We start from the raw sequence: 13,739 nt of genomic DNA, 5'->3' as shown, positions 1-13,739 counted from the left end.
AAAAATTAGTAACATAATCTGCTCAGTGAAAAATCAAAATGGAAAGAGTGTAAGATAAAAGGGAACAATGAAAATATAAAACATAAATGTAGCAGACACTGCTGTAAATTACCAATTATTTGAATATCAATAGTATAAATGCATCAATTAAAAGACAGATAATGAGAATGGAGGAGAAACAAGACAATGACACACTGACTGAAGGCATTATAGATTAAAAGGGAATGGATGCTGGGACTGTGTGTAGTGACACATACATACAATCTCTGCATTCAGGAGACACAGGCAAGAAGAAAGAGTTCCAGGCTAGTTCCTGAATCAAAAAGGAGGGAAAAGTAAATGCATGAAGAAGATTTATCATTTTAAGATGAGTCAAGAAAATAATCATACTAATTTTGGATAGAGTGGATTTTACAGCAAGTTAAATGATGGAGACTAAAGGGGTTATCACAAAACAACAAAGGAGTCAATCCTCTGAGAAGATGTAACAATTCATGTATATATCTAATACTAATTCATTACAATAAGATGTAACAATCCATGCATATATCTAATACTAATTTATTACAATAAGATGTAACAATCCATGTAAATATCTAATACTAATTCATGACAATTAGATATAACAATCCATGTATACGTCTAACACTCATTCAGTACAACACATACGGTGGAACTGACAAACACGGGAGGAGGACTTGGAGTCCACTTACTAGCTGGAGAACTCCCCTGCTTATCAGAAATAGACAGATGCTGGGGGCAGAAAATCAGTAGGGACAAATGAAATCCACACCACCATCAATCGACCAGGCACAGAATACACACTCCCCTCAAGTGCAAAGGACCCTGACTGCGACAGACCATGTAACGGGGCATAAATGTGGGCCAAATAATATAAAACTTAACAAATTTACAAGAAAAGAAATTATATAGTGTTTGTTATTAAACAGAAATGGGATCCAACTAGAAATCAGTACCAGCAGGGGCTGGAGAGATGGCTCAGAGGTTAAGAGCACTGGCTGCTCTTCCAAAGGTCCTGAGTTCAATTCCCAGCAACCACATGGTGGCTCACAACCATCTGTAATGGGGTCTGGTGTCCTCTTCTGGCCTGCAGGCATACATGCAGGCAGAACACTGTGTACATAATGAATGAATAAATAAATATTAAAAAAAAAAGAAATCAGTACCAGCAGTACTTGGCGATTAAACAGCACATTTCTACAAAATCCACGTGGGCTAGAGGTGACCAGTGCTACCACTCAGTATCAGCTCTCATCTAGGAGAGACAGGGTTCTGGATTCAATCTCCACAGAAGGAAATAAATAATGGGTGGGTTAAGTAAGAAACCTCAGGAGAAAACTTACTCTGAACTGCTCAGGTGTGGTAGCATCTGCCTGCAATCCTAGCACAAGGGAGCCTAGGCTGATCCTCACTCCTAAACTAAACTAGCCACCTTCCCATAGATCCTTATTTTCATATCCTAGCTCGGGAACTGCTAGGATCCTCCTTCCCTTTTAGTTTCTGGTGCTAAAGACCAAATCCAGGGCTTCAATAAAGAACTAAACCCAAACCCCAGACATTTTCTTCAAAATGAACAGTAAAAAGCCCACCACTTCAAAGGGAGATAAATGACGTAAGCAGACTCTTAAAGCAAAAATTCAGAATGTTTCTCTCTCTCTCTCTCTCTTTCACACACACACACACACACACACACACACACATACGAGTTCATCGCAAGCTTAACAGCTTTCAATATTTAATAAACACTTTGCATTTTTCTAAGCCACTGTTCCTGTAAGACTAGATTTTATTTCCATCACTATAAGATAAAGAATTCTATGAAGCCAAACGTTAGTGAGATCTGAAAAATGATGTCATTTTTCTCATCAATTTTTTTTTACATTGAAGAGCTATGTCTTGCAGAAAATTTATATATAGTCTTGGTTTATTTTGAAATGAAGATTTCTTCGTTTCAATTTATTAACCTGTCTTAATTGTACATCACACAAAAGGGAATGATGTTATCAGTTTATGAAGTACGACTATGGACAATGTTATAGAATATTTTTATGAGTACGTAGATGACTCGACTACTTTAGTTCAGAGCCTATTAACTCAAAATATAAAGGTTTCATAGTAACTACTAGTGTGCAATTAGAGACCAATGGGGGCTGGAGATAAAGAAAACAAGCTAAGTGTAGAGATGATCCCCAAATTATTCCTCTGTAATGGGCAGCAGATGAACCTGCTTTCTTTTGAAACAGGGTTCCATCATGTAGCCTTGGCTGGCCTGGAACTTGCTAAGTAGACCTTGCTCAGAGGTCAGCCTGCCTCTGCCCCCCCAAGTGCCACCACACCCACCTCTTTCTTTAGCACACTAGAAGGTTAAATACCAGGCACTGCATTAAATGCCTGGGAAACGGTAGGGATTTGAAGAGGTGAAGACAGGTAGGAGGTCACTGAGGTATTGGGGGATGCCCTAAACAGGACTGAGGGGTAACTTCATTCCTCCCATGTCCTGTCATGAGACAGCTCATGAGACTCTCAGCCATGACACAAAGGTTTGTTGAATACACAGAAAAGCCATGTGACCAACCTTCATGAACTGGAACCTCTCAAACCAGGCCAAACACACCTTCTTACCAATCCTGAGAGCACAGGCCTCTAACCCCAGATCCCAGCCAAGTCAAAGGGCAGCAGGAGCAGTTTAGCAGGACCCCAGTTTAGCAGGAGCCTCCTGCAGAGGACATGGCTCGTGCCCTAGCACCCACACGGCAGGCCGCAGCCCTCTGTAACTCCAGTTCCGGCCTCTGAGGGCTCTCTAGACAGACACAGGGTGGACAAGTATAAATACAAGCAAACACTCACATACGTAAAACAAAAAGTTTTAAAGGTCTGGGAAGGTATTAACAGCCCAGTAACAACACTGACTTAACATGTACTGCAAAAATAGTAAATGCAAAAACAAAATATCATTTTTCTCTTCTAAGAGGTGACAACCTCAAGTATTTATTATTTGTTATAGTAAAAAAGGAGACTAAAAGAGAGATGAAACCTTAAAATAGTGTTGTTCGGGTTTGGTTTTGGAAACTATCTTGTCTTACACTACACACTTCTTGGGCTGCCTTCCTCCCTGGTAAACACCTTTCTACTCAGAAGTTTCTCCACACACATGAACAAGCTCTCACCTTGATCGACTTCACACTCGTACAACAGAACACACACCTCACTGCCAAGTTGCCTCTTAGTAACCGAAAGCAAGATGTAACAATTCTAGTCATTCTGAGCTTTTCCCTTATGCTCAAAACAGACTTGTTAGTTTACTGTAAGGTGTAGGGGGTGGCCTTTATTAGGCAGAAATGGGCAAAACAGAGGAGTGCAGAGAAGCAAAGCCAAGTAAAAACCAGCCTCAGTACGTCAGACAGACATGGGAGAATCACAGAAGGGCTGACATGGGAAGAGTCACCTAGGCAACAGATTCTTCTCCCTTTTCTGGGTGTAGGCTATTAACATCAAACAAAAGGTTTTGGAGAATTTTTAAGACATGTAGTTCTACTAGAGGAGGCTTTATTCATGTTTTGTGACTGATAAAAGCAAATGTTAGCAAAAGTTAGTCTACGCAGCACAATGTCAGGGCAGTGTCTGTGTTCATTCTGCGTCTCGAGTTAAACTCAGCCTGTCGCCTTTCAAGACCCATTAACCTTAATTTCCAGTTTATGTGCACTGGTGTGAAAGTGTCAGGTCCCCTGGAACTGCAGTTGTGGACTACCGTGATCTGCCGTGTGGGTGCTGGGAACTGAACTCGGGGCCTCTAGGAGAGCTGAGTCACCTGTTCAGCTCCAGTTTCAGGATTCTCTAATATCAGAGTCTATGACTCCAGAGTAAAACCACCCTACACAAAAGTAGGGGAGAAAAGATCAAGAAACGTCCTTTACATCAAGAACTAAGTGCTGTCTCTAGTCTAGGACATTTTCAGCTGAGGTTAGTCAGAAATGTAAATGTTTATAAGCTTAATGAAATGAGTGGTATAGAAACATACATGTGTTTAATGTATGAAAAATTAAAATTATTTGAATGTTAATGTCTATTTCATCTAAATGTCAAATACTGAAAATAAAGCCAGTTATATTCTAAAAATATAATTACCTAGAAATCATTCTAGGAAATTAACAGGTTAAGCAAATTTTTAGTGCACTGTATCAAAGATCTATCTGGGAAATTAAAAGGTTCACTGCCACTTTTGAAATTTAAAATTTAAGTAATTTGTGTGGCTGAACACAGAGGATAGGCAAGAAAGCAATAATTAAATTAGTGACAGTAAGCATTGAGATTAGCTCAATTTTAGGATATTTAATTATAATATTTCCTATCGCTGGCTTTCAAAAACCAGTTACATATACAAAATTCTTCAAGCTAACCCAAGATGCTATTTCACACCTGCAAAGACAACAACAATCAGAAAGACAGACACAGCAAAAGCGGGCACCACATATATTCCATCATTATGTGGACATTAGAAGAAACTCAACCAGCTAAACAATCCCAACAGTTCTCAGCTGAATGTCTAAGAGAACTGAAAACACGCACCCACACAAAGTCACACAAATACCAGTCAACAGACAGAGGAATAAAGAAAATGTATTCTCCACATAAGAGATTATATTTCAGTCATTAAAAAAAATACTATCAGTCCACCCTGCAACATGAATAAACCCTGAAAACATGTCAGCCTGGTGTAGCAGCAAACTGTAATCCCAGCACTGGGAAGGAAGACTGAAGCCCGCCAGCGCCGGACCAGCAAGGACCACACAGCAATATCCTAACTCAAAGAAAACAAATCAACAAAAACAGGAACAACAACTGAACAAACCAAGCAGAACAAAACATTATGGAAAGACAGTGATAAAACAGATACTCCAATTCTATTTACATGGGCTGTCCGGGGACGGAAGAGGACTCCTGATGGCTGCAACAAGGAGGAGTGACCGCGAAAACGTTCTGGATTGATTGTGGTGACAGCCGTCCAACTCTGTGGCTACACTAAAAACTATAACTGCATACTTTGAATAAACTTATTGGTCGGCAATTATATCTCTGTAAAGCTACTGATAACTATAAAACCCCATAGGCCACAATATTGAACAAATATTTCAAACTTATCTAGAGTCTGAAGCCTAAGATCTCTGCAGACCTTTAGTCTCCCCCTTTTCAAATGCAAGCACCAAATCTGAAGGTTTCAGGGTTTTACCTAATTGTACTTAAAAGAAAATAAATGCATAGATAAAATAGGAGAAAAAAAAATCCTCTCTCAAAACTTGGGTCTTTTTGCAGATTCTACCATCTAGCTTCAAGATGCTGCAATAAGTGGAAGGAAACTGTACTGTATTCCACCTATCTTGTCTTTAAACCTTTTTAATCGGGTCTCTTCCACACTCTAGTCCCAAGGGAAAAGAAGCTTTCCCAACCCTACCCTACCAGTCCCACCAGCACTATGATCTGAGTCTAGTAACCGCTCCTTTCTCAGATCCCTTCCTTGGGTCCCTCCATTCTGACCACACCTTCCCAGGAACATTCACAACCATTTCCATAAAGCTGCCCACTCCTTATGCCTGTCTCAATCGGCTTAGGCACTCAATCAATCCCTTCCTCAGACTCCAACAACTTCCACCTCTTTAAACCCACCCCGGGAGTAACAGTGAGCTCCACATGCATACCGGACACCGCACAGGCATTTAGCATGTCCCAAACTAAATTCATCTTCTGCTCTGGAACCTTTTCCTACGATCTCATTTGATCAGTTCCACTTATTTCTTCTCATATCCTTTATCCACTGTACTAAACGGTACCTTATAGCTTGACTATATCCCCAGCTAAAAATCTTTGTGTTATAATACTATGTTCACTACCTGGTAAACCACTGAGACATCTCCCTTCTCCCTCCACCCAAGTCTAGTATTCAGCCCTAGTTTTGAGCTCAGGACCCTCAGCCTTCTGAGTGCTGGGACGACGAGTAGGTACCACCACACTGGGCTTAAGGCTCATCAATCCTCACCAATTCTGTTCAGATCAAGCCCTTCCTGCCAAATAACTACCTTTCGTAAAACATTCCACGGCCCTCCAGAGTCTATTTTCTCAGAATCTCGGAGAGCAGGCTGAGGTGTGGCGTGGGGAGAGGAAAGAAAGCCACAGGAATGCTAAGCTAGCACATTTGCTGATCTCGGTAATCTCACTTTCCCTGTGACCCTAAAAGGTGTTTCCAACCTGTAGCCTTCCACATACACCCCAGGATAAGGAAGAACACAGCTCAACCAAAAATTGCAAACTCATTTAACATACTAAGGTTTTTCTGGGGCATTTTTTGTTTTGTTTTGTTAACTCAACTGCATGGTTTTCCAATGAGAATCTGTTGCTGACAACTTGGTGTTACAATGTCAGCAGGCTGAGATTCCTGCAGGAGATACAAGGGGAATTGTGCACAATCACCATTATGACCCTATAGAAAATATAAATATTAAATACAGTAAGATCCCTCATGAAGCGGCAGAAGGAAACCTCTCTTCACAACCCAAACCCTACCTACCTGTCTCAGACATCAGCTTTTGTCTGCACTATATACTTGCTCTTAGTCCTCAGTACATGGTTAAGGATGCCTGGTCAGTAAACTCCAGGGATATTTATGGAGTAAAACCTGACGCTGGGGCTAGAGAGATGACTCAGACTCCATTAAGGGCACCAGCGATTCTATAGCACCCATAAGACAACTCACTATGTCTTTAATTATGGTTCCAGAGGACTGACACCCTTTTTTGAGCTCTTCTGGGCATCAGGTATACACATGGTACACTAACATACACATGGGCAAAATACCCACAAATATAAATAACTCACTTAAATAAGTAAAACTTTTAGAAAACCTGTCAAATACCAATGAGTACCAACATCTTAGTCTAAAAGCTGAGAGTAAAGGTGAAGTCCAGACCTGTCATGTCGGGACTCATGTGCCTGGAACCATTTGCAAAATCTTGGTGCCCATGTAAGGCCAAGAACAAACCAAACGACAGTGAATTCCTTCTTTCCTCTGTTCACCTTGCAGACAAGGTCTCACTCTCAAATAAACTAGGCTTGTCTGAAACCCCCAACCTTCCTGCCTCAGCTCCTGACTGCTAGGACCACTACAGGCCTGTTGAGATAGAAATCTTTCTATCAGTTGTAATTAAGAAATTCAGCTAGGCAAATATTTCTGGCACTTAAGGCTAAAGAATCCAGAGTCTTTAACGCAGGTAGCGGCAGCAAGTTCAAAGCTAGTCTAGGCTCTGTGAGATCTAGACTCAAAAACACCAGGAAGAAACGAAAAAAATTCCAAATCAAACAAGATACAATTTCTAAACCATTAAATAAAGTCAAGATAATTACAATATATATATATATATATACGTAAACCTTACTGACATTTGCCTTTTTAAAGTTGCAAATATATATAAATGTTGTATTCTCTGATCTAGTACACTTCCTGTAAAGAGATATTAGGCAATAAACAATGCAGAGGCTTTATTCATGTTAAAGTATTTAATTGAAAATATAACAGACTAAACATTTGACTATAAGCAATCAGTAAACTATAATCACACTGTGACACAGTCACTTAAATTATTGCTAGAAAGTAGCTGTAACTAGTAAAAGACACCAAAAATCTGAGTTTAAAAAACCCCCAAAGACAAGAATATAACACAGGTATGGCAGGCTCATATCTTAATTTCAAAATTAATATTGGGAGGCAGGGATCAGTTCAAGGGCAGCCTGGGTCACAGTGAGCTCAGTTCCCTGCCCCTGAGGGGGAAAAAAAAATTCCAACTACCTAAAAAGCCTGTGTACTTATTGTGACACAGACATTACAAACAAACAGGGAGAATAATGGAAACAGTCACAGTATGAATGACCAATCCACCTTCCCAAGCACAAGCATTACCATTACTGGTTACTACTGTTAATAGTATCCTAAAATTTCCAATCTTGAAACTATATTGCTTTATAATGAAACAGCTGTTATAGCGGTCTCTTTTAAGATTCAGCTCTACAATGTTAAAATTTTAAAATGGAGTTTTTAATCCACATCAGAAGATAAGAATAACAAGTCAGTTTATCAGGATCATCTTTGATTCTCTTTCCATAACAGAAGATAGTTCCTTTCCAGCCTTCTAGTTCAGGGGGAAAAAAGAGCCAACCGCCAAAAGTCTTAATTATAGCTGTTGCTTATCAAGTCAGGAAATAAAAAAAAAAAGCAAGCACTATAAAAGAATAGCTTTAGTCATCAAATCTCTAGTGTAGAATTACCTAGCTACTTTGGTATTATGGAAGAATGGGAACAGAATTCACAAGAATGCCTTGTGAAATGACATCTCCAATAGAAATCACTGACTCACCTCCAAAGCAAGACGCGCAAGGCCATATCCCCTGACTAGAAGTTCAGGGACTGGGCGCCTGTCTGAGCGGCCTGCATTACCAAACAATGCTCCTTGACAGAGTATATCCAGGAACTGCCAAGGAGCAGCCAGGGACCACATGGCCCTTCCATAACCAAGAAAGGCTGAAACCATTATTTTTAAACAAATACATAAAGTAAATTATTTTCTTCTACTTTCCTACGGAGTAGTAAAAAGGGGACTCATCTAATTTCGTAAATGACATTCAAAAGAAACAAACACAATCAAAATTCTTGATGGTAGGAAGGGAAAATTACACTTTAACCTTTATAGATTAAAAGTCCTTTCCCCCAAACATTACCTAAATAACAGAAAATGTTTAAAATAAAGGATCTACATTTCTCAGTCTACACCATACACTACATAAAACCTTGCTCCTACTTTCTAAATTTACAACTCTGAGAGGTGGGAATCACAAAACTCCACAATGCCATTAACACTGTGCCAACTTTAACACTAAAGTCCTACTAGACAGAAATCTCTTTAAAATACGAAAACAACCTTCAGTACTAAAAGTCACTTCGTCTGCACTTTAAATAAAAACTCGCCAACGTTTCGGACCCATTCCTTCTTATAAACCTCAACCTTGTATGGCTCTTCGTAACCAAATTTCAGGTTGAGATGAGTACTACTGGAAGCGCACCTTGTCCGGGAGCACATTTTTTCCCTAGCTCATTTCCCAGCCCCCGCTAAGGAGCGAAGGACTTCCTAAGTCCCATTTCCTTTTCCATTCCCCAGACCTCCAGGGTTTCCAACGCCCCAGTCTTGCGCAACATCCGTAGGAGCAGCAGCCGCAACCACGGCCTCGTAAGCCGGGAAACAACCCTAGAGGGAACATTGTCCAGCAGAAAAATAAAAGGAGCGGGGAGGGGGGCAATATAGGAAGTCGGTTGCTGGTCTCACGCCTTCGGAATGGACACCCCCCCAATTACGTACCTAGAGCAATTTCACCTACTGGATTTTAACCCTCACCCCCCACTCAAGCCTGCCTATACAAGCAGAGTGCGGAAGGGGGGGAGGCGGCGGAAAAGGGGGGACGGGAAGGTTATCTCCCAGTTCAGGGCTTCAGTCCATACAGTCGCCTCCACCCCACCAGGACTATTGTTCCCAAGTTCCCCACCCCCACCCCGGATAGGAAGTGATAGTCACATCCCCTCCGGCCCCGGCAATATCCCCTAGGGTCCGGAGTGAGCTTCCTCCACGATAACCCCCGTCCACACCGACACCCCCACCCCACCCCACCCCCGCCAACCTAAAGTCACGCCGGCCCCACAGACCTCACCTTAACCCCGGGTCTCTGAAAAAGAAACCGGACGGGACCAACGGAGATCAGGTAGAGCACGAGATTCCGTACGGACAACCCTTTGGCAAGCGGTGATAATCACCGTGAACTCGGAGCCGGCGTCGTTCCACCGTCCCCCTCGGACCCAGGCCGGCAGCAGAAAAGGGACTGAGCGCCTGGACACCAACACCGCCCTCGCTCCTGCTCCCCGCTCCGCCGGCCGCAGCCCGACGGCTCGCCCCGACCCTCCCCGGAGGGGCAGGCGGGGACGGCGGGCGTGGGCAGGCGAGCCCGCACCCCAGCCGCCGCCGCCCGGCCGGCCGGGGAGACAATAGGGAGTCGCGAGCGGCGGGGCCGGAGCGGGCTGGGCCGGGCGGCCGCTCCCAAGGCTCCCGGGCAGCGGAGAACCGAGGCCACGGTGGGGCGGTGGCGACCTCGCCTCCCGCAAGCTCGCCGACGGCGCTGGCCGCTGGGCGCGCGCCCCGCACACAAAGCGCTGGCGCAGCCCCGGCCGGGCCGACTCGGGGGGCCGGCGACCGACACACGAGGGCGGCGGCGGCGAGGACGGACACTCACCATGAAGTCCCGGGCGAAGTTGTCCTCCCCATTGTGGTCCGGACTCTTCATGGCCTGCACCCGCTGGATGAACCTCCTCAGGATCTCCACTTGCTCCATCCTCCCGCCGCCTTCCCCCCGCCGGCCGCCCGCGCGCCGCAGCGCCCGCTCCGTCTTCCCCAGCTCGCTCCGGCCCGGCCCGCCCTCCCCGCCTCCCTTCCCCGCCCGCCCGCCGCGCCGAGGCGGCTGCGGCTGCGGCGGCACCGGCCGCGCTTCCCCGCGCAACTTGAAAGAGCGGCTCGGCTTCCCTCAGTCCCAAGCGAGCCGCGGGCTAGCGCCGGCCCCGACCCCCAGCCGGCCCCATCCTCCTTCCCCGCCCTCCTCCGTCCGAGCCGCCGCTGCCTCAGGAACACGGCTCTCCGCTCGCCCTGCCCCCTTCCCGGTTCTTCCTTTCCCCCCCACCCCCCCGCCAGCAGCCGCAGCCGCCTCTCCCCGCGGGCGCGCCCCCGCCGCCACCCAGACGCGCGGGCCCGAGCGGCGGCCCCGCCCCATGAGCGACGAACCAGACGCCGCCTATCGCCCGCCGGACCCGCCCCCCGCCCGCTGTGACTGGCTAGGAGCCGCTTCCGGGGCGGGGCATGTCCCTCCTGCTCTCTCTGCGGTGAGCTTGGCTTCGGCTGGGCCGCCGGCGTCTGGGTGCGGGGCCGAGCCGACTGGGTCAGACCGTAAACTTCAGACAGGACCTGCGCGTCCCCCGTCTCCGCCCCCGGGAGGGAAGGCGACTCCCAGAGTGCCTCAGCGCTCCCGCCGGCCGCGGGCCGGGACTCCCGAGACCCCGCCTGCCGGGAGTGCCCGGAGCCGGGTGGACATAGGGATGCTGGGAATTGTAGTACAGTCAGAGCCACCTTCACCGCCCGTAGGCGCTCTCCTTACTAACGGCTTGGTGAAGGGCACCCCGGGCTTTGGCACTTCGGCTAGGAAAAGCCAATCGTTTCTTGAATAGAAGGACGTATTCTTTGCAAATTTATTTAAACCCCAGTGAGTGAGAGCTCGAAATTCAGAGAGCGTCCTTTACGCCACACATGCGGTAGGAACCCTGTTTGCCAAGTGGAAGACAGTATTTCTTCCTATCTTTAAATCGGTACGGTTTCAGAACTGAATGGGAGACCTTCCTTCGTAGAATAGAATCTGACTCTTAACCAGAGAACATGCTGGTGTAATGTGTCCTTTCATAAAGTGATTTGCCCCAAGCCCAGCCCCACCCCTAGCATGTTGGGGTAATGTCCAAACCAGAGCGCAGCTTTGCTTTGACTCTGGCAACACTCACTGCCTCTCAAAGGGACACGAGTTTGCGGTGGTACTATTGCACAACCGAGGAATTGATCCACGGACTGACTTTGCTCGCTTACACGCACAAACAACATGTTTTTTTTTTTTTTCACAGAACTGGTTGCCAGGAAATTCGGTTCAGGTAGGAAATATCAATGCAGGATCCATTTCTTGAACGAGTGTTTGGCTGCACCATGAAATTTTAGAAAGCTGACGAGAACAAATGTGAGCGGCAATACACAGTTACGTTTTAAAATAAAATACAGAAAATAATGTGCCTAACTCATATCAACCCATTTCTCTCCGAGAACTGGTCTTGCAGATGTGTCCCTTCCAAATATTTTGCTACACGTTTATATATGTGTACCTGTAAAGAAAGTTTTGTTTTGGTTTGACTTTTAGAACAATCTTAGTAGGTAATGCAAACTGGCCTGGTCCTCACCAGCCTCTACCTCAGCCTTTCAAGTGCTAGGATTGCAGGTTACTATCATATTACCTGTCAAGAGATACAGTTTTGCTCTATATTAACCCCTTAGAAGCCAGGTGTGATAAGGCAGGCTTGTGATGCCTCCAGTCAGGAGGGTAAATAGAAAGATCCTGAATCTGAAGCCAGCCAGGACTTCCTGCTGATATCCTGTTTCATAAACTGAATCACTTCAAGGGGTACTCTTTTTTAAATATGCTTTCGAAAAGAATGTCTGTTGGAATTTAATCTGCTACGAACGCCAGATTTCACTGAATGTGAGCAAAAAGAATTCAGGCTTGAAGGCGGCAAAATAGGTAGATGGCCAGAAATGCCTTCACTTGGGTTTATTTACTTTTATAGTTTGGTTTCTCTGAGGCGAGCTGGTCTTGAACCCATGGCAGTCTTCCGGCCTCAGCCTCACGAGAGTGGGGGGGTACAGGCTTGGGCCACTGTGACCACCTGCTCTTATGATGTGTTCCGAGAATGTAAAGCCAGTTAGCGATTGGTGAGCGCTGGATGGACTTGCTTTACATCAGAGCGGCTGGCAGTCTGATGGGTAGCAGACAGAGTCTGATTTGGGCTAGAGTAGGGTTTCTCTCTTCGACAGGAGAAAGTCTGCGCAAGGCCTGAGGGTTTCTTGAGTTTACAGCCGTCCCTTCTGGTTAATGAAAATCTAAGCGTCTCTGAAGGGTCCCGCTGTTTGGAAAGGCCTAGCTTTCCTTGACGATTTGCTGGCTACTTCTTGTTAACTTTTCTGAGGGTTAGACGTTGTACAAAGTAATTTCATTATGATCGCGTCACACATACATGTCATAGCCTTTGCTCACATTCGTCCGCTCGTTGCCTCTTCTTGTCCTCCCTGCTTGTGTCCTCCTCCCAGGTTTCCCTCATCTAAACATATCTGGAAGGCCATCAAAGGGCTCAGTGTAAAGGTGCTTTCTGCAAAGCCTAATGGCCTGTTGTCGGGAAGAAGAGTCTTCTTTAAGCTGACATCCACGCACCCACCCCTGCCACACACAAATAAATAAATGTATAAATAATTCCAGAATCTCTTAAATATATTTGGGTCTTATTTCAACCCTCTCTGCGTGTGTGTGTGTAATGAAATCATGTTTCAGGAGGGCTTCTTTTCCTAAGAAGTGTGTGTGTGTGTGTGTGTATGTGTGTGTGCACGCACACGCGCGTGCGCACATATGAGATGCATACAGGTGCCCTTAAAAGCCACGAGAGGGGTCAGATTGTCTGGCTCAGGAGTTACAGGTGGTTGTCATTTGCCTGCTGTGGGTGCTAAAAGCTGAATTCGGGTGTCCTGGTAGAGCAACAACTGTTCTTACTTGCTAAAGTCACCTCTCTAGCCCGGTATCTTTATTTATTTTTAGTAATTGGTTTCTGAGACAAGGTCTCACTACGTAACCAAAGCTAGCCTCAAACTTATTATGTACGCGGACTGGTCTCAAATTTCTGGTCCTCCTGCCTCAGTCTCCCAAATACTGAGATGGTACGTGTGCAAGACTATGCCCAAGGCTGTTTATCCTTTCGTATTCTGAATATTTTGTATTCAAATGTATTGTTTTTTTTAAAAAAAAATGTTATCCCAAGTGGCAGGAAGAATGTCAGTATCTTTTAT

General features: G+C 45.3%; 1 protein-coding gene across 4 annotated transcripts in view; it reads right to left on the bottom strand.

Moving 5' to 3' along the window:
• Ptpn12 (protein tyrosine phosphatase non-receptor type 12) overlaps positions 1–10,499 on the bottom strand; it is a 59,364-nt gene extending 48,865 nt beyond the window's left edge. For 3 of the 4 annotated variants that reach the window (XM_087902430.1, XM_087902432.1, XM_087902431.1), the window contains exon 1: positions 10,339–10,499. In XM_087902430.1, coding sequence (XP_087758556.1) covers positions 10,339–10,437 — 99 coding nt within the window. In that variant the 5' untranslated portion in view covers positions 10,438–10,499. The remainder of the gene's footprint in view (positions 1–10,338) is intronic. The other variant, XM_087902433.1, reaches the window with a different exon arrangement.
• Between the last annotated feature and the right edge of the window lie 3,240 nt (positions 10,500–13,739).

The sequence above is a fragment of the Myodes glareolus genome, chromosome 27 (genome assembly GCF_982192425.1).
Source record: "Myodes glareolus chromosome 27, mMyoGla1.1, whole genome shotgun sequence".
Classification (NCBI taxonomy): domain Eukaryota; kingdom Metazoa; phylum Chordata; class Mammalia; order Rodentia; family Cricetidae; genus Myodes; species Myodes glareolus.
The sequence above is the reverse complement of the archived record's forward strand: the minus strand, read 5'-3'. Positions and strand labels throughout refer to the sequence as shown.